General features: G+C 41.3%; 1 protein-coding gene across 3 annotated transcripts; it reads left to right on the forward strand.

The window, feature by feature from the left end:
* The first annotated feature begins 1,864 nt into the window (after positions 1–1,864).
* LOC122774867 (ataxin-1-like) lies at positions 1,865–15,304 on the forward strand. Of its 3 annotated transcripts, XM_044034444.1 has the most exons (4): positions 1,865–2,006; positions 2,945–3,069; positions 7,658–9,708; positions 10,888–15,304. In XM_044034444.1, exons 3-4 carry the CDS (start codon positions 7,915–7,917, stop codon positions 11,470–11,472), a joined length of 2,379 nt encoding a protein of 792 aa, XP_043890379.1. In that variant the 5' UTR covers positions 1,865–2,006; positions 2,945–3,069; positions 7,658–7,914; the 3' UTR covers positions 11,473–15,304. The 3 variants fall into 3 exon arrangements, with proteins under 3 accessions (XP_043890379.1, XP_043890380.1, XP_043890378.1); XM_044034445.1 differs by lacking the exon at positions 1,865–2,006 and having other exon boundaries at positions 2,493–3,069; XM_044034443.1 differs by lacking the exons at positions 1,865–2,006; positions 2,945–3,069 and adding an exon at positions 3,687–4,035.
* Positions 15,305–21,516: the final 6,212 nt, after the last annotated feature.

Consider the following 21,516-nt stretch of genomic DNA (forward strand, 5'->3'; position numbering starts at 1 on the left):
TTCACATTCTCCCCACATAGTGTGGAGTGTGCATGTTGTTCCCTCCAAACTGTAGCACACCACAGAGTAGACAGGTGTGCTCTCAGACGGGACTGAGTTATTTTCCTCCTGCTCTGACAACATATTCCTCTTAATCCCACCACCCACACTCCACCTTTTCCTTTTCTTTTCCATACAAGCACATAATGTTTCCCAAAGGCTGCTCCCACATGCTGAACTTAACCCGAACACATACTTTTTTTTTAAATTTTCAAGCTTTGTTGGGGCAGCTGTGGATGAATGAGTTTTGTACCAATCACAGAGTTGGTGGTTTCAATATCCACCAACCACTGAACTCAATGCACAAGCAGCTTGAATGTTCTGTGGGGATGAGTAAACAAGAGTCCGATTGGAAACATGACCTCAAGCGATCTGTATAATAGCTACTCATAGCTCAGTCTTTCATTGTCTACCACATCAATAAATGACAGTGTTGTATTATTCCCTTTATATCCGATATATATAAAGTGTATATGTATAGCTATATGCTTTAGTGTTTAAATACATCTGCTGTAAGAATGTTTAAATGTGGCTTTCAATGCTAAGTATGTGTACAGTTATTTTTAATTTTATGAAGTTATGAATAGGAAAAGTGCAAAGGTTTTGGGAACCCTTAGGCCTGAGAGTCAAACACAAAAATACAGTGTAGGGATCTCAGAATTAACTTTCTTAAAAGTTTCCACTAGGGGCAGAAATACAAAAAATAAATCACCCACATTACTGCAAACTGGTAATGCACAAACATGGTTTTAGAGGGTGAGGCATTCAAGGAAAACTTACACCTAAATGTCAAAGAGAAAGGTTGAAATGTTTATTTCTTTGCATGAAATAAAATCATTTTGAATGAAAAAATTTATTTTATTCAGATATATAAAGAAAGAGAAGATGCATTAGTAAAATATAGGCTAAATAAAATAAAGAATAATTTAAAACATAAATAAATCAATACGAGAATAAACTTACATTTTTAAATGGTTTAATCAAATCTAAATTGTATAAATAAAACACAATGTGAATGGTATGTTAGAAGCAGGACATTCACTTATATTTCCATAAAACAACAACAACAACAGTTAACTGTATGATTTGCTCTTGGTTAGCCAAACCAAACAGTAACGGCTATTTTCCTCTTTCCTTTTGCCTGTTGGTCACATTTGTGTATGCAGATATCCAGTTATTTTCCATTTATTTAAATTAGCATACGCGTTGTAAATGTATTATTAGTGAAACCTTTTACCGAGCATTTTCATATTTTTTTATTAAAAAAAACACCGTATTATTATTATTAGCATTAGCATGATTTTATTAGCATTGTACCCTCCTCTGACTAGTAGTTCAGTCCGCGCCGGGTAAGACATAAAAATGTCTTCAGTCACGATTATTTCACAGATTAAGTTCGGGTAAGTTCTGAAACTACCAGGTTATTAAAAACTAAAGTAATGAGTGTAAGCCATAAGGTCACGCTTTAGGCACTTTACCTTCAACTACTAATGACAGTTACTAAACAGCTGCCACATTTGTTTCACTAAATTAATGACGCATTATTTTGGGACCTTTGCACGTTTACTCGACTGTGTTACTGATTATTATATGGTAGTTTGTTTTATGTCAAACTGTTGTTAATAGATATTACATAAGATATCTGAGTTTTTTTTTCTTCTTTCAACTGAGAAGATCTTTGAACCAGGAAATGTTATCAATGACGTCATCAATGCAAACTATCGCACTCGCACTGCTATTGTGAGTGTTTGCATCATCACACATGCTTCCCTGTTGTGTGTGTGTGTGTGTGTGAGAGAGAGAGAGAGAGAGAGAGAATCAGTGTTACATGTCTGGACATGTCTGCTACATTAGAAGAAGAGGCTCACTTTCCTTCAGTACATGCATGGTGAGGATGCAGAAGCAGATTCTGGTACTGATGCTTGGATTATTTATGATTTATTTGCAGAACACTGGGCAGTTTCAAGGTAATATGATTCATGTCTACACAATTGTGCTGTGTGAGATCACTGTTGAAAAAGTAGACCCAGAAGTTGCTGCATCTGGCGCCCACTTGAGTTTTCATTGTGTTTTCTGCTGAAGGCTGCTGTGTGTGAGTGAGTGAGTAGTGAGAGGCAGTGTGTTTAAAAATGGAGAACTGTTGGCATAATCCAGTGTTGATTTGGTAGAGAGAGAGGTAGAGTGTTGCAAGTCCACATACCATAACTACTACTATTAATACTACTACTTCTTTTACTGTTACTCAGACAATCATTAGCTTTGTGTATGTGATGTTAGTAACATACATCTCTCTCTGTCTTTATTTCTGAACCGCACTGAGGAATGTAACTTGTGGTGCAGCCCTTCCGTGTGTATGTGCTAAAAGAAAAACAACAACAATCAAGCCAGCACAACCACTCCTTCTGGTTGTCCTGGTCGGTGTCTCCTCTAAAAATATAAGCAAACATTAATTATTATATTCCTGAAGCTTATTGCAGTTCACTTGACTGACATTATGTCTGACCTTCAACTCACAGTGAGCCATTTCAAGGCAAGAAAACAACTATCTCTCATATGTGCCACTGTGTTTCACAGTGGGGCATCTGTCACGTTGCTTTTCATTCTTTTGTCATGGGGATTGTGTAGTTCCTGAGGTGTGCATTGACTTGGTAGCATCTTTGAAGGAACATGAGTCACAGAAGGAAAACAAGGCAGTAGCCCCTTGGCAGGACTCACACACACATGCACACGCACGCACACACGTATACACACACACACAGGGGACATGTTATTGTCTCAGTTTTAACATCTGTGGAAAGGCATAGTATCATTTTAATGGTTTAGAGTGTGTGCATGTGTGTTTGTGTATGTGTGTGTTATCGACTGTAAATCACATGTGCACTAGATTTATGTTCATGTCTTCCAGGTTGCTGCTATACAGACGCTGCACAGAAGATCAAGGAGGAGTGTGCGCTGTGAGGAGGAGGCTTTTGGATCAGGAGCAAGGCCACAGTGACAAGTGTCAGGGCTACATTCTGCTGTTAAATTAAGGTAAAATATCTCTTGGGAAGAGATGGCACCTAGGGAGACCTTGGTGTGTGTGTGTGTGTGTGTGTGTGTGTGTGGATTGGTGGGTAGGTGGGGGACTCCCAGTCATTTTTGCATCTGAATAGTTGTAGGGCAGCTCACGGCGCAGATTATGAGCAGATTTATCTCTGCTGCAATGGAAATGCATATGAAAATGAACAAGAACAAGGCAGTGCATTAAAACAGCTTTGATGTTCTAACGCACTGAACAATTTAATCCTCTCACAGTTTGGGTGCATGCATATCTGTCAGTATCCACGCATGCATTGCCAGTGCAAATGTCCCACGGTTATTCGCATTTATGCAGTAAGTCTGTCTGAGCAAACCCTCTATGATTCTCCAGCTCTCCCTCCCTCCCTCACCCACAGTCTGTTGCTCCCTCCCCCTCCTTCCCTCTCTGTGTGAGCGTAGTCTGGGCGCTGAGCCAAGTAGAGTGTGTTTTTTTGAATGAATACCTGATGCGGCTGATGAGGCTGGCTGGGGGAGGAGCTGTGTCAGTGGAGTACTGAGAGAGAAAGAAAAAGGAGGGAGGGAGGGAAAGGGAGAGAAGCAGAAATACAGAGAGAGAGAGAGAGAGCGAGAGAAGCAGCCAGGCAGAGAGGGAGCTGGCGGTCTGGTGGCCTTGCATAACACACACTGAAGCAGCCTTTGCACGCAGGACTTGCTGTGAGCTTGAGCAGTGGGGAACTTCCTTTACCGACGGCTTGCAGGGGAATCGTAGCTTTCATACGGAGAGGAAGACAGAGCTGGGGCAGCTACAACACAAGCTCCAAGAGAGGAGAACGGCACAAAGGAGAGATTCAGGAAGAGGAGTCCTAGGAAACACGTCTTCAGCACGCACGCACGCACACACACTGACACACACACACACACTGAGAGGCAGGAAGAATCCTTGGACATGCTCTGCAAGCAGTGGCAGTGGAGAGGCTGGTGAGCTATTCTTAGTACTCTAACCAGAGGGGAGGAGGGTGGGTTGTTTCTTTTCTCTTGATTTGTGGCATAGTAGTATTTTCTGCCCTGCTACTACACTCATGCGCTCTCACTGTCATTCTAAAGCCCCTGGAGGCTACAGTCACAGGCAACATCTGTCCAGAGTCACAGTTGTAGGATTCAACAGCATCACTCCTGTTTGGTTGTAGTTGCACCCGCTGCCAGGTTCGCCTGTGTACACTCACTCCTCTGCTTGTGTAGTGTGAAGACTGAAGCAGAACTTTGGAGTCACTGTGAAGACCAACAGCTTGAACCCCGTTGCTTGTTCATACTGTCTGCTTTGGTCTGCCACACGGACGGTCCGCCTTTTAAAGGCATCGCACCACTCTTGTGCAGAGAAGGGGCAGTAAAAATGGCTCTTTTGGGTATTAGATGAAGCAGTCTGTTGTATTGATCTGCTGAGTGGTTAACGCAGCTGTAGATGTTGATGTGAGATCCTGGTTATATGCAGTGAGTCACACATGTACAATGTACATGTTGTCCTCCTCAATACCTCCCCCTATATGCAAGAGTTTAGATTGATAATGTTTTTGTTTTCTACATATAGACATTTGTTGTCCAGGGGCTTCACTGTGTTTATGGTCAAACATAAAACATAGCAGCATTGATGCCAGGTCCATAACCCCAGGGTCACTGCATCAACTTTTTTGTGAACATTTCTGCAAAGAAGATACATTTCAAGACATTTGTCACTGAATAATTGTTGTCGCCTTTCTGTGGCCTCTCTGCAGCAATGATGCAATTGCTAATTGCTAATTGCTATGATGCTGTGGATCAATGCAAGGAGTAAGTAGTGGGAGAAATGAGAGAAGACGCCGGTATCAAGAGGAGGCGGTGGTAGGGGACCAGAGGAGCTGGTGACGACGTAACTCTCTGCTTGGGGGCCTCTCACCTGGAGACAAGAGAGAGGAGGATGAAAGAAAACATTATTTGTGACGGCAGACATACGCCGCCACTACGCCAACCTATTTCTGTGGTTTGTGCAGCTTTGTGTGTGGGAGTGTGAAAGAGGATCACATACGAGCTGGACTCTTTCACTCTGTCTGAGCTGAAAAGCATCAGTGTGTTGAAAGAAACAGAGAGCACCCCATTCTCTGTTGTGACCCATCCATACATGTCTGAGGGGTGTCAGTTCTGAGCCAGGCTAGTGATTCGGGCATCCTGTGGTGACTGGTTTGCGGTGACAGTCATGACTCGAAAGCTCGCCTTTGTTCTCCATAGTATCACGCAAGCAGTATGTTTGTTAGTGTCATTGTTCTAATAATAGTCTGATGCTGGAAAATCTAGAGAGGCTTTTAGCTGTACTGTGTGTGTGTGTTTGTGTGGATGCGAGTGAGTGAGGAATGTGCACAGTGCTCGGTCCAGGTTAAATGAGGAAACGAGATACACCTTATTTTAGAGCATCCCGGTCTATCGAAAGTAATGGTGTGTTTTTGTGGTATTTGGAAATCGGAGCATGCCGGCTTTGTCTTCCACTGCAGCTGTAGTCAGAGGAGGTACTTGTGCTTCAGATGTGATGTCATTACAGTGTTGATATGGTGTTGCTGAGGTGGGGTTGTTGCCACTGAGCAATTCATAGCTCTGGCTGTAGCAGCAGCAGCAGCAGCTCTGTTGCTGATAGGGGAACTCTCAGCAAGGCGGGGGCTATGGCACTCTGATGCTGCGGGCGCTGCTCAATGTGGGTCAGGAGAAGCAGCACTCTGTCTTCTCCCCATTCCCTATCTCTCTCACTCTCTCTCTCCCTCTGTTCCATTCCTAATCTTCTTTCTATCCCACCCTCCCACCCCTTTACTCCCTTTCCTCCTTCAACACAGTTCTGTCATTTTACATTGCCTTTCTTCCACTCCTCCCCCTCATCCTCCTTTTCCCTCTCTCTTTCTCTCCGTCTCTTCATCCCTGTTCTCGCCTCCTTTGTTACATCTGGAGGATCTACCAGGCTCTGTTGTTGCATGTATTGAGCTTTTCAATGCATTTGGTTGAGGTGACCTTGTCGAAGCCATCGATAGATATAGATGCATCTGACTAAGGTCGCTGCTGTGTTTTTTTTACCTCTGTCTTTATGTAACATGTCTGCAGCTGCTCACCATAGTGAACCTCACCTGTTATGTGAAAATACTTTAGCACTGGCTCATCTGAATGGTATGCAGGTGGAGAAATGTGAATGAATGGTGTCATACACTCCATCTGTGTGGTGCCTCTGGCTAATGAACAACTCAGAGTCCTGTGCATTGACCCACAGATAAGCCTGCAGGAAAGAACATTCAATCTGAAAAAAAGAAACAGTGGAAAAAATAGCCCATGGGAAACAAAGGGCTGCATTTTAATGTTGTTGAATTGAATGGATGCATAGCATATTGCTGGTGTTTACATATGTGTGTGGCTTTCAGAGATACAGTATATGAATAATATGCTTGTGTATGAGACTAAAGGTTGGTGAAACCATGGAGTCAAACATCAACAGTGGCTACTGTAGCTGCGTTTGTGACTTGTTGATTAAGGTACTTTACACTTACAGACTTTTTTCTCATGATAATTTCCAGGAACCTAACTTGTCCATTTGGAATTCCTGAGTTGTTGCACCATTCAATTTTGGTGCACTAGAAAGACTTTTAATGCATTTCATTGACAATATGAAAGGCCCAGTTACACTTCCAGAATGTCCTGTGATCAAATTTGAAACCATTGTCTTTTGACTTTATTTTTTCTGATGTACTTATTGACTCAGAGTTCCTGTCTGGAGGTGGATGTTGTATTTATAGTAGCTCCACCACTGACTCAACACAAGACCTGGGAGTGTTAAAACTAAGACAAAAGCACAAGATCCTCAAAGGCTGTTACTCTATGCTATTATGTTTTCACTCTGCTCTGACTCTTGTACCCCAGAGCAGGATAATGGTCAACAGCAATAAGGGCTGCAACTAATGATTTGTTTCATAATTGAGAAATCCATACTTGTCCATAAAATGCAAGAACATGTTGATAGGTGTTTACTAAACCTGGAATTGATTCATTCAAGAAGCTGCAGCTGAAAAACCAGAACGCTTGTTTTAATTATTGAAATAAACACTCAAACCAATAGGTCGCTTATCAAGATAGTTGACGATTAATTTAGTAATGAATTGATAATCAATTCATCAAATAATTGTTGCAGTCCAAACAGCAATGCACCTCCCAGGAAACACCTGTCTAGTTTGAAAACTTGAAAACTCATGTAGATCTTTTAGGAGTCTAATACTAAGAGGTTCTCATTTTGTTCAAGTGCATTTGAAAAACACAGTGCAGTAGCCACACCATCAGGCACCACCTTGTGGCTGAACAAAATCAGAGACATTTTAACAGTAGTATTTTGGCATCTGCTGTTGTGCATTTTAGTCTCTGTAGATTTGTGAATATGGTTCTTAAACACGAACAAGTTCAACAGTATGATTAATTTAATGAGGTTGAATTGAATTTAAAGCCAAGTAAAGTCAAATCAAATTAATTTGTACAACTTGTGTTAAGAGCTGTGATTTTATCACATTGTTTATTACAGTGTCTGACTTGATCTTCTCTCTGCCATCAGATTACTGCAGACATCGTGGACGAGCTACATCCACCAGAGATGATACCTCATGAAGTCTATGGAGCTCATTTTGTGAGCTGGAGCAACACCATCTTCTCTGGTTTGAGACCTGATGCCTTCCACAAGTGAAAACAAAGAGAGTCAGAATCACAGAGTGCACAGAGAGGCCAGCTCCTTCACTTTACCACTGAGGACATAAAGGAGCCTCAGAGGAGCTTAGAAGTCTTACAAGGGAATATTAAAACCACGCTGGCACAATGAAATCCAACCAAGAGCGGAGTAATGGATGCCTACCTCCTAAGAAGCGTGAGATCCTGGCTCTGGAGCAGAGGCCAGTGGTTGTAGCCACAGCGACACCCCCAGCGGCTGCAGTAGTGACCGATAGTCCTCACACAGAGAACTTAGCGTGGCTGGCAAGTGTAGCCAGTGAACGCTGCAAATCTAGGGATGCAGAGAGTCCACGATGTCTCATCTCCTCCTCTCCTGCCACCTCTGTACCTTCGTCAGTCACTCCTCTGTCTACAATGCCCCTGGCCTCTCTGCCTGCAGTTTACTCCACAGCTGTTCCTCAGCAGGCCGGGACGATCCAGTTTGCTCAGCTGGGACCCAATGTTCAGTTCATCAGCTCTGGGCCTTATGCTGGATATATCTCCTCTCACATCATCTCAACAAATGCTAGCTCTGTGCCTAACAGCTCTGCCATAGTAGGTCAGCGGACCCACCTGGATGGTTATACCACTGTTATCTCCCCCAACACCAAAGGAGAGCAGCAGTTCCAAATAGGCCTCTCCTCCACAGAGCTGGCACCTGTGTCGCTACCGAGCTCTCCCCAAGTCACCAGCCAGTACATCCATCTGGACAGCAGAACTCCTCTGACTGTCAGTGGCAATGCTGTCACTTCACCCGCGGCTCACCTTCAGCTACACCCTCACGCAGCCGTCCTCCCTCAGACACTCACCCTCGCTCCCTCCCAGTTGGTGGTTCAGTATGCAGATGGTTCAGCTGGGAGGAAGCCGGACATGCATACTAAGAGTATACTGAATGGAGAATTGGAGGTCAAACAGGCAAAGGTCCCCAATCATCCAGCAAACCATCAGCAGGTCCAGAGTTATGAGGCCAGACATATCCTTCTCCCTGCAGACTATGGCCAAAACCCAGCAGGACTCCAGACCTCTTTGGTGCTGGTGGCACAGCAAAACCATGGCGATGAACACGAAGCTGGTTCGAATAAGATCTCCTTTGTCCAGACTGAGAAAGGAAGCATCTGCTTAGGAAAACCAGTGTCCAGATCTTCTTCTTTCACCTCCCTCCCTTCCTCAGAGATGGTGAAGTCTGTTGCTCCTCATACAGTTATCCAGACCACTCTACCACACGAGGAGCTACCAGCCAGCCTCTATTCCTCCACACAGCCACCCATCATTGGCTACATCACCAGTGCAAATCAGCATGCTGTCAGCTACCATGCAGCACTCCCCCAGCACTTGGTGATCCCAAGTTGCCAGTCCCTCCTCATCCCAGTCAGTGGTGCCAATAATGCCACAGAAATGGAGGTTAGTCGTACTGTCAGTGCCCTGACTGCTACTACCACCCCTCAAATATCCACCGCCATGCCGCATGCGTATCTGGCCACAGCTCTGTCAAAGTGTGAGGCACTGGGGTCAGAAGGACATCAACCACATCCTGCAGCTACACAGGCTACTGTACTCCCAGTTCTGCCCCAGTGCAACCAGGCTCCAGCAGCGGTGACACCTCCATCCCCCCCTCCTGCTCGTGTCCCGACTCCAGCCCCGGTTTCTATCCAAGCATCCCCCTCTATTTCCTCTTCCTCATCTCCTGTGGCACTCCCACCGTTCTTCATGCGAGGCTCCATCATCCAGCTGGCTGATGGGGAGCTGAAGCGTGTGGAAGACCTCAAGACAGAGGACTTCATCCAGAGTGCTGAGATTAGCAGCGAGTTGAAGATTGACTCCAGCACTGTCGAACGCATTGATAGTGGGCAAACTCCCAATGCTGTGGTCATTCAGTTTTCTGTGGGAGAGCTCAAAGCCCAGGTGAGGTATTTTAAATAACTTCAATCTTAAAGGGATAGTGCAGGTTTTTTGAAGTGTAGTTTTACAAGGTATTGACACATTTTCAGCACTGACTTTGCTAAACATGCCGCCAAGGTGCTACGATCCCTGGAAAACCAGCCAAGCACATGGATGCTTGATCTCACTGAAAATAGGGAAAGCAGATTCTCAGTCACTGAAAGTAAAGTAGTTTGTGACATGGACCCAAAACCAGAAGTTACATAGTGCCCATGTATGTGATGCAGTCCTGCTTAGGCTTTGACAACCTGTTGTAAATTGATGTACCATCAAAATAATCTTGGAGATGTTATTTGAAGGTTGAAATCCTATACTGTGTCACTTTAATTGAAGCCTCACCTAATAAAATCTACACCTGATTAAGTCTAGTGTATCTTAAGAATATGTAAGACAGCCACTATCTGTACAAAAATTCAAAGAGAAAATCAGCAATTTCCTACACACTTCAGTTGTTAATCCACCGCTGCCTATCACTGGTGTTTGAAATCCTTTCAGATTTACCTAAGTGACACAAACAAGGCTGCGGTAGACCAGCCTTGTTTTGGGAGAGACAAATGTATGACTCATTATATTCCTAATTATAAAGATGATGTTCATTTTGTTTGGCATATACAGCATAACTGTGATAGAATAACATTTCACCAGCTTTTAAATAAATACATTTTTTGTACAATTTTCCATCAGAAAAGTGTCCCACGAAGCCTTGACAGGGTGACGATGAGAGAGCATGCAAATTACACTGGCACCCCTTATCATATTTGCATCTTGCTTTTTGTCCATATTGGGATGCCAAAAGGCCAAAGCTACATTATTTAGAAACAAAAACGTAAACTAAGAGAATAATGTTAGAATCCTTTCCAAACTGCAGTAGTGTTGAATGTCCTTGTTACTGTTATAATCCTCCCAGCATACAGTGCATGAGATACACTGGTCAGTATGTCCATCCATGTAGTACTGTTTAGTTTCTGGAGCAGAACTCAAAACACTTCACAGTTAGGCTAATTGTTTGTTGATATTTTATGATTCAGTAAAGTGATTGAGCCGAATGATTGGCACTTTTGAGTTTTTCTCTTGATGGCTCTTGTAAATCTTTATCCAGCCTGTGTTTTGCAAAAAGCTTACAGTGAATGTGCTCTTCTCCAGGTCTGTGTGGAGGTGCTGGTGGAGTACCCCTTCTTTGTCTTTGGTCAGGGCTGGTCATCCTGCTGCCCAGACCGCACCACCCAACTGTTTGAGCTGTCCTGCGCCAAGTTGTGTGTTGGCGATGTTTGTGTGTCGCTGACCCTCCGCAGCTTGAGGAATGGTTCAGCAACAGACGCCCAGGCTTTGGGGACTAAGATGAAGACGAGTCACCACTCCGACTCCTGTCACAATGCGGATGCCAGTGTAAGACACAGTATGAGTCCGAACGCTGCAGGCAGTAATGGCGGCCTCCTAATGAAGGCTTCTGCAGAGGAGACCTATGGAGTAATGCTGACTGTCTCAGGGACTGGAGAAGCAACACAGGAATCTGCTCTCACCAAAATACAGTGTGGTGATCTAGAGAGACCCACAGTCCGCAAGAGACGCTGGTCAGCTCCGGAGAGAGACCAAACTGATAAAGCGGAGGACGAGCCTCCTCTGACTCTGCCTAAACCCTCTTTTGTCCCTCAGGAGGTTAAAATCAGCATAGAGGGCCACTCCAGTACTGGGCGTGACAGGTTCTTCAGCAAAAGAGTCGACTGCTGAGAGTAGTTTAATGAAGTATCCGTGGTTTGCTTTGTGTTTATCCCCTCTCTTTTCTCTCTATCCAGACTACTGTACTATAGGCAGAGTTTACATAGTATTTACATGTTTCCTTTCACACAGTGATATCTACAATGAAGTTGAGTTCGGTAGAGTTCATAATCGATGTCACACATGAGATCAGTGCAATCAATGCTGCAGGCAAAAATAAATGCAGCGTGCATGAATGTTGAATATGAATGGCGGTCACCTGAGAGACATTTCACTTTGACATTTGATTTTATTTTTTGTCCTCTTTGACGTGATGAATGGTGTACAGTTCATTAGTCTCTCTCATCACATGAACAAGCACAGACCCCATGGGTAACTATGTTTGGATTGTTTGTTAGTTTCACTGTTAAATTGTCTTGTAGTGGTGTTTATGAGTCAAAGAGAGAGTGAGTATCTGATGAGTTTTGAGTTTTAATTTCATTAACATACCATCACAGATGCGTAGTACCACTTTTGGTTCGAGTCACTTGTCTCCATAAGTATGTTCTCGTCTGTTGATTTGTGTGTTTTTCTGCGTGGCTGTCAAACAGAGCACAGGAGTCAGGTGTGTGTGTGTCTGTGTGTGTCTGTGAGTGTCTGTGAGTGTCTGTGAGCTCAGTTTTCAGCACAGAAGTAGAAAAAAATGAATGTAAAAATCACTGCTTTTGTCCACAGCACTGACACATTTGCTACACATCATGCTGAGAATCTATTTCAACTTTATATTAATACTTCATCAATTCCTGGACTGTGTGTTTGTCTTTTACCCTCGCTGCCGCATGTGCAGCATTTAAAATATGTCTTTAAAGAGAATATAAGATATTTCTGTCTAATACCTCCAAAAGATGATTTTTAGTCAGTCTATGTTGGGACTAAACCATAGTTTGGGCAACTTGGCGACTCTAATTCAGTGATTACTTTGTTTTTGCAAGCAGTGCAGCAAGTAATCAAAAACTTGTATTGTTACATTCTCAAATGGACATATAACAACAGGAACAGAGTGACATTAGCATTCATGTGGAGCCTTGTTCTAGCTCATCTTTTCACTTTGTTTCAGTCCTGAGGGAAACATCTGGCCATGAAGTTTGGAAATTCTCCATCATGTTTTTAGACTTTTTTATTGAAAACAACTTCCTGCTGCAGCTACACAACAGTGTTTGACCCAAGTAAACAGTAACAGCAACATTAAAGTAAAGTAAAACAGTGAAGTTGTGGATCATAAAGCCCAAATGTACAGAGTCACCTGCCCCATTGTCACTAAAATAGTGAGCAACCATAACTAAAAAATTTAAATAAAAGCATGACATAGTACATATTTATGGGAAAATGGTATGTTCCCATGCTACTGATGTATCCTCATTTGTTCTTTTACTGAAACTATGGCCTTAGATACAATGTATAATGTACCTTGTTCACAGGAGCACATGTTTTTTAAGGGTTTTTATTTAAAACCTGTTTTCCTCAATGAAGGTATGTCCATACCTGGTATATCAGAGTTCTGCTGTTTGTATTCAAACAGCTCTCTTTAGGTTACTACATTTGTTTCTCAGAGTAGAGCCAAAATTAATATCTTACAGTTCATACTCAGGAACAGTGTGTGTGTGTCAGTGTGTGTGTGTGTGTGTGTGTGTGTGTATCCATGTGTGTGTTCTGAGCAGCAGCACTTTGATAAGGCATCCAGCAGGATTGTGGCGTTGTTGGTGACCCTGTTAGGTGAGCAGTTGCTAGATATAACGAAGGCAGTAAAGTGACTGTTTCACATCACATTATGTGCGACAGGTTTATCATTGATAGAAAATATACACTAGGACAGGGAATGTAAACACACATCGGGCAGACTATCTCACTTTTTTTTTTGATGACTAATAGAGCTACTACTCAGAGACAGGAAGATAGAGTTGTAGATAAAAACGAGGCCAGCGAGTGTTCATCATGTACAGTAAATTGTATTTTAGAGAGTGTACAGTGTGTGTATAGATATTCTAATCCTTAAGTAGCTTATGTACTGTATGTGCCACAGCGCCTCCTCTCTTCAATCATTCCATTAACTCACCGATATCAAGTGGTCCTGCAACCGTTTTTTTAGTCAGTTCAGGTATTGATGTAATGTTCATGAACGTGCTACAGTTCTTCAGGAACATCTACATATTCAGAGCGTAATTTTGACTTCACACACTACAGCATACAGTTTGTGTGACTACGAACTACTTGTCATAAATGCTATGAACCTTTTGGAGTTCCTGAAAGGTGTTCATTGTAAACTCACTAACTTGACTGTTCTGACTCTTCTGTTTGTGTTTGACTGCTCAGGCTAAAACACTGCCCTGTGACTGTTCTCCTCCCCGAGACGATGTGGTCTTTAATTCTTCACCGTTCCAAAGTAGAGCTACTGTTTCATCACGTTGTCTTCGTAGCTATGCCATCGTTCTCTCTCTCTGTGAGCGTGACCTGTGTTTGTACTTTCCTCAAAAGACAAATCTATGAAATGTTCGAGCGATGCTTGAAGAAAAAGGCTGGCGTTAACGCGACATCTTTCTTTTGGGAAATGGTCCCATGAAAAGACTAAAACCAAACTGAGTTTATGAGTCAAACTCTTTCACTGACACTCAGCCTCTTGAGCCCCTTCATCTCTACTAAAGAAATAAATGTAGCTTCATTCACAGATTTAGAAACATTTCTTTAAGGTCCAGTGTGTAACATTTAACGACATCAGAGGGCGAGACTGTATATTGTAAAAAATAATCTTCTCCACTCAGCATGTTAGGGAACTGTAGTGCAGACACCAATAAGGATGTTGTTCTTTTCATTTGCATAGAAAGCTTCCACTTCAAAATGCAAAAAATGCACATTCTGGTTGGTTATTGAGGCTGCTGTAGAAACCTGGTGGTCTCCTTAAAGCTTATTCTAAGGCTACAAGATCGGATTTTTATTTTAAATTGGAATTATACCTTTGTGCAAACCACACATGGATAGTGCATTCAATTTCTGCCGATAAAGCCTCCTAAATTTTACACACTGGACCTTTAAGTGACTGGTTACACTGTTGAAGACTTCTCAGCTGTGGATCTATACATCCTCGCATCGGGATTCTGTTTGTAGAAATAGCTGAAAGAACAAACTTTGTGGCACATGTTAATGTTTTTGGACAATGAAGGTCAATGGCACAGTGGAGTAGAGTATAAGAGGCTGCAGCTGCACACACACGCACACACACACAACACCTGTCAGTGTGATCAGATCAGATTTTTTTTGTGGGATTTGTTGACACGACAACAATGTAGAACACTGCACGAGGAGGAGGATCTACTCCGCAAATGAAACGACGGCCAAATAGGAACGATTAAGATGTTGCCAAGCACAGTTTGTTTGTGTTGCGCGGAGGTGACGTCAGTGAAATCACCTGTGTGGTTGAACCACAGTTGAAGAGACTCTTCAAAAACATTGTTGCCAGATTCCTTTTTTTTTTTTTGACAAACACACCTGAACTAGGCTCATTCAAATATGACACTATCAAAGCCTTGAATATGGTGTAAGCACCACCTCGTGGTGATCTGTGGAAATGCACTTTGAAAAATAGGGTGGGGTTGGGGTGTTTTAGCTGAGCTAATACACTTGAGTAATGTACAGCGTGTCTGAGAGAAATTGTACCATCACAGTACATCTCAGCGATTTGTAAATAGCCTAAAGTCTTCCATTGAAACGTTGATATGACCTTGTCACCAGTGTAGAGGACAAACACTGATCCCCCCCCCATGTACAGACCTTTTGAAGTGAAGTTTACATTGAAGAATCATCGATTATTTGACAGAAACACAAGCTTTTGCTTCACCTGACACATTTTCTTTTGCACCAGCTCAAAAATCCAGGAAATTGTGGGAGTAAAAAGACTTTTAAAAATAATGATTTTGTAATTTGGGTCTGTGTTGGCTAAAGCTCAGCTAAGATACACCATGTCCTATGTATACTATGTAGTAAGTATCAATAATGTTCCTTATTTTGACAGTGTTGAGGTTTGCTAGTCAGAAACTGTTCAATCTTTACTTCAAATGTTTGATTTTACATTTGATCAAATATATTCAAAGAAATAAAGAGTCTAAAGAAAATGACTGTGAATTATTGTCTGAGAAGAGGTTTGCAAATGTGTGATACATGGTTATAGTTAAGATTTGCCTAATTGATCTCCACCAATGACAAGCTAAAAAAAAGTGGTCACATAATTTCTTATTTCTGCAAAAATAATCCTTGTTTTCTTTATTTTAAAATTTAGCTAATTTCTGTTAAATATTATATTGCAACACATTACATGTCACTCATTTCTTTTAGATCACACAAAAGATCACATCTGCAAGTTTTGTTAATTTCATCAAGTCACATTTCATTGTTATTTGTAATTATTTTGTATATTATATTTAGATCTTAACCACATTTCTGTAAAACCCAATATAATCCACATAAATGGTTAATGCTATAATGACGGAGTTTGTCAGTGTCCGACAAATTTAGGGTGAAAATGAATATGATAAATATATACTCCTCTTACAAGAACCCCTGCTTTAAAAAATAAAAAATAAAATACCACATCAAACATGCAGGAAAGTGAATCGTAAATACATACAACTGTACATGGCTTTGTTAGTCTCTGTAAATTTTAATTTTATTAAAAAAGCTTAAAAAAAGAACATTATTAGTTACTGAATTAAGTAAAGTACATACATATATATATATATATATACACACACACACGCACATAATTATTATGTATTTTATCATTTTTACTTTTAAATAATAGTTCAGCTAGATCAACATTTCGAGCCACACTCCATACCAGATGGTGGCGGTAATGCACACCTGCTCGTCTTCACGCAGGTGTTTTCAATCAGCTGATGACCGCTGATTGCTTCCTCCTCCTCTTCTTATATAATCTCCCTCCGGCCAACAGTTCAGTGATGTTACTTGGAAGAGAAGCTGCACGAGACATGGAACGGAAAAGAAGACGCGAAAAAAGTGTCGCTGCTTAACTACTGAAACTGTGGCGAGGAGGGAACTTGTGGCGGTAATGCACCAACCGCCCTAAAACCTCAGAAAAGAACGAGGGAACTTTAAAAAAAAAGAAGAGAAAGAAAAAGAAAACTACCGCGGCGTGACGTCAGACGCCGAAAAGGTGACCGCGTGCATCAGCTCCTGTATAAAAACGCAGCAAGGCGCTCCAGGGTGGCGTGTTCGACCTGGTCCAGATTGGTGGCTCGTCCAGAATGGTGAGTAACTTTTGTCAAGTTATCTTAATGGTGACTCTGTTTGCTGAATTATATGCCCAAACTTAGCTCAAACTTAGCCTTACCTCAATATTCAAGCTGTGCCTCATTGTCAGCCAGTTATCTGAATTGACAGCCGTTTTGTCTGGTTACAGCAGTTAAATCATTGGTTTAAATGGGGCTACAACTAATTTCTATTTTCATTAACTTGTGATTTATTTCCATGTTTGGTCCATAAAATGTTAAATGTTGTTCACTGTTTTTAAATTCAGTTATATTCTTAAATTATTTGGATTCAATGATTGCTTAAATATAGCCTAGAAATTAGGAAATATTTGCATTCAACAAAATAAAGAAAATCTCAAACTCAAACACTTAAACCAATCCATTATCAAAATAGACAGAACAAGACTAAAAACAAGTTAAAATGGCTGCTGTGCTATGTTAACTCACTTATCCACTCATGGTCATTACTATTGAGTTTTTCACTGGAAAGACTTATTTGTTTTTTTATGTTAAATGTTTAAAAACAGATTCAGGGTTATACATGTCTTTTATAATTCTAAACTTTTAATGTAGTTATTAAAATACAAACTTTTTTTTTTTACAGGAACAACCTGCTTCCTGCTCACGGAGACCTGGTCGGACCCGCCATATACAAAAGCCTGATGCTGTCAAAAAAAGGTGAGTGACACCTTTAGAGATAATTTACTACATCATTGAAAATATTATGGCTGATTTTCATAATGTATTTAACTGATGGCAATATATCATATTAATTTAATCACCCATGTATAATATAAGTTTTTTGTGTTTTTAAAGAGTGTGGCTACTGACATCTCTATACTTGAACTTAAAAGGCATTCCTTAAATCTTAATCAACTTTATTCTACATCTCTTGTGATTATGTTAATTTCTTTGTTTCACTGTTATAATAGAATTTCTGCTGGCAGCAATGTTTTCACTGAAACTGAGTCTTTATATCTCAGGCTGGGTGAACCATGTCTGTAACTCATACAAACACATTCTAGAACACCTTACTTAGTTATTTTACACCTGTATGAACTTGAACATTGTCAAGGCTGGAGACTGGACTCAAACATTTTTTTTGTTTGTTTTTTCCCCCCAGATTGATCTTCATGAAGACTGTCAAAGAGTAGGTGTCATGATTTAATTCTGGGTGGCCGCCGTGTCCCCACTCTTTCTTGGCCGCTGTGCCTACATCTCTCTGCTTTGTCCAACATGGCCACGTTATTTCTACTCTCCTGCTTTCCATCTGTTTAGCTGAGGGTTGTACATGGAGCATTTGCCACAGGTTGGTTTTGTATGTTCCTGTCCACTTTATTGGGTGGTCTGAAATCTGGTCCTTGTTGGTTATATTTTTGTGGAACTGCTGAGCGAGTGATTGAAAGAATGAGGTGACTGATGGAGTGTTTGAAATACTCTCTCTGCATGAATGGGTTGTGTGTGACTGAGATGCCTTGATTGAATAGTTAAGATGGTCTGAGAATATGATTATGTTCAGCAGTTCACCTTAAAGTAGATATGGTGTCTTGAAGGGCTTAGATGCTTGATAAGTTATAATCCACTAACATTTCCTTTTTAGGTCTGTCTACAAAGGGTGAGTCCATATTTTTTTATTTCTTTTGCAGAGTAGGGGAATAAACAAAAGAAAACTTCACACTGACAATTTACATGCAAAGGTAAAAACACACCTCTCTATGGAGGCGTTTTCTTGCCTTGCCACTGTAACTTAACAACTTTTTCTTTCCAACTGTTTCTTAGGACGGTAAGTGACACGCAGGCCGCGGGCCATCACTCTTCCGGCCGCCGTGTCGATCTGTCCTGGCCCTCCTTGTGCCTTTCCTCACTTTAATGGAAACGTGTCTCTAAAAGGAAACAACTGAACTGTTTTCTTTAGCACTAAAATATAGTGATGTTGGAGGACCAGATCTTTAATATAAGGTTTAAATGGATGTTGGTGTACAGTTAAAGCTAGATGGTAGGAATAAAATTGTTGTACCTTGTACACTCTGTCACAAGACTAAGACATCTTGGCCGCTGTGCCTTTTTTTTTCTCTCTGTTCTATCGTGGCCATTAATCTACCTAGTTAGCCCTAGCACGCTAAAGTAGATCCTGGTGATCTACAAACACAGTACCTGGCTTAGGATGGCGGCCCTGCCATTGCCTTTGTATTGCCATACGTTCCTTAATGCAAGTAGGCCATGATCGCTAACTGTGCCCGCGCCTTCGTGGTCTACTTGTGTTATTGTACGTCTGGCATTGCGCGTATAGTCATTTTACATAGGCAAACATGGGTGCCTTCCGCATCCATGCACAGTAAGTGAACTAACCTGTACTTTTCTTTTAGCATCAGTCAAGAGGAGCACCGACATCCCTGCATGTCCATCCTAATTAGATTGCGTTTTAGTTAAATTTAAAATTTAAAATGGAAAGTGCAGATTTTCTTTCTTGCTTGGCCGCCGTGCCATTACTATACCTGCTCTGACCTGAATCTTTATTCTTCATGGCCACTGTGTCATGACTGTACTTGGTCTTGGTGTTTATGCCAGTCTATCATTTCTGATCTGTTTTTCCTACCAATTTGTTCTGGTAGAGTGTGTGTGTGTGAGTGAGTGATGACTGACTTGGACTGACCTTTGGACCAAGACTAACACTCCAATTGACTTTACTGCACCAGAAAGGTGGACACAATTTATGGTGCAAGACTGGCAAGATGCACACTAATTAGACATCAAGCAAATTCAAATTATTTCAAGAACAGGTCAAATGTTTACCTTTCAGGTAAGTATTAAAGGCCTTTGCCACATGATCTTTGTGGGTAAATTGTGTCCACTCAATTTATAAAGTTAATTTGCATCTAAACATTTACAATGCCTGACACTATGGCGTTACAATAATCACATTTTTTTTGTTTTGCGTTACTGAGTGCAAAGGCCTTTATTTACACACAGACACATGCCAAGACTGCCGTCATGGCATGTGTCACTGTCTCTCTCGCTGTTCTGTCTATCCTGTGTGTCTTTCTGTCTGTCTGTCCTGTGAGTCTGGTGTCAGTCTGTCTGTCCTGTGTGTCGGATTTAGTCACATTTTTAGTCTCAACTTAAGTGGATGATTTTAAAGTTGATTAGTCTTGAGGCGTCTGATTTCTGCAGGGTATTCTGGTACCTTATTTTGAAATGGCTTTAATTTAAACATTTAATTTTGGTCTTGAATCTCAGGTATAGTTGCAACTTGGACTGTTGACAAACGTGGAAGCTGATGAATCATGTAGTAAATGCATCAGTTTACTCTAGCTTGTTAAAAGTTCTTTCAAAGTGCTGTAAAAATGTAGTAATTGATTATGATGAGCTAGACCAGGTCTTCCTTTATACTCAACTGGTAATTGCTTTGATAAGATAAATGGTTCCTGATTTGATTATGAAGCTAAACTTTTGATTTATATGCAAGTGTAGTCACATTAGATTGTAGGTGCTATCCAGCCCATGGATAATGTGATATACTTTAAATCTGGCATTTGTTGGCACACTTTTGATATCCATTTAAGTCTTAAACTTTACGCACTGCCATCAGCCTTTGTAGTCTCTTACTGAAATCGAATTCAATATTAATGCTGACTTGTCTCACTCTGCCAAGTTTATTTCCCTCTAAAGGAGTTGAACCTGTTTGTGTTCATAGTCTTTCTGCGCGTCATGTTGGGAGGCCTCCCAGCAGGGGATTTTTATCTTCCCCTGCAAAACTATATGTTACTCGCCTTAGGGATGCAGGGCTATCCTGCATAGTTTCTTTCATAAATTACATTGTAGGTTGCAGGATTAGAGCGCGTTTCTTTTCTTTAGGAGGACACAAACCTGGCAGAGAGACAACTCAGATTATTTAAGTGAAAGTTGCGCCAAATGATCAAACTTTTTTATCTTTCTTTCTCTAGAATTTGGCTTCATGTTAAAGACTGTTGTGCAAGTACCCTCTTGTAGCAGGAGTGAGCAGCTGCAGCTTTTTAATGTATTTTTCATTATTTGATTTGTTTCTTGGATTGACTTGGTGTCTGGTGTCTTTGTGGTTAACAGTGATCATGTAAACGTGTAAACACAAGTGGTCTTTTGCTTCTTATTTGCGAAGCTGGCAGCTGGTTGAAATGATAGGACTTTATGGCTTGCCCAAAGTGGGATTTTTGATAGAGCATAGGGTTAACACCTCACTATATACTAGCTATTTCAGCGAACAAGTGTCTGTAGTCTTATTACCCATGACTTTCTTTCAAATTTCAGCTTGTAGAGTCATTAGGAAGATGCTTAATTCCAATGTCTTGGTTGGTTGCATGAGAAACTGCTATCTCTTAGATGTGTTGGCGAAGTTCCTCCTCTGATTTTTGTAGACTTGCCCTAAAGTTTCTCTCTGCTTTAACTCTTGTTGAGCTATGCATTAAATGATTCCTCCAACTTGTCTCCATATCAAATGTTTTTCTCCCTGCAGCCTTCCACCACCCACTGCTGCTGTTGCATCTGCTAAAGGTAGCCGTATCCTGATTCACTGCGTCTTCATGTGTTGGGTAAGAAGTGTCATTAGACTACTAACAATGTAAACACCTTTTAAATGCTTGATCTAATTTACCCTAATGGTTCATCAGTTTAGGACAAAAAATATCATTGAATTTGACATTCTTGGGGTCAGTAACCTGACCTCTAAATGTTTGGGAAACCATGCAAAAGATTGCAAGCTCTCTGCATGACCCAACAGCATCGA

This window comes from Solea senegalensis, linkage group LG9, assembly GCF_019176455.1.
Source record: "Solea senegalensis isolate Sse05_10M linkage group LG9, IFAPA_SoseM_1, whole genome shotgun sequence".
NCBI classification, from domain to species: Eukaryota; Metazoa; Chordata; class Actinopteri; order Pleuronectiformes; family Soleidae; genus Solea; species Solea senegalensis.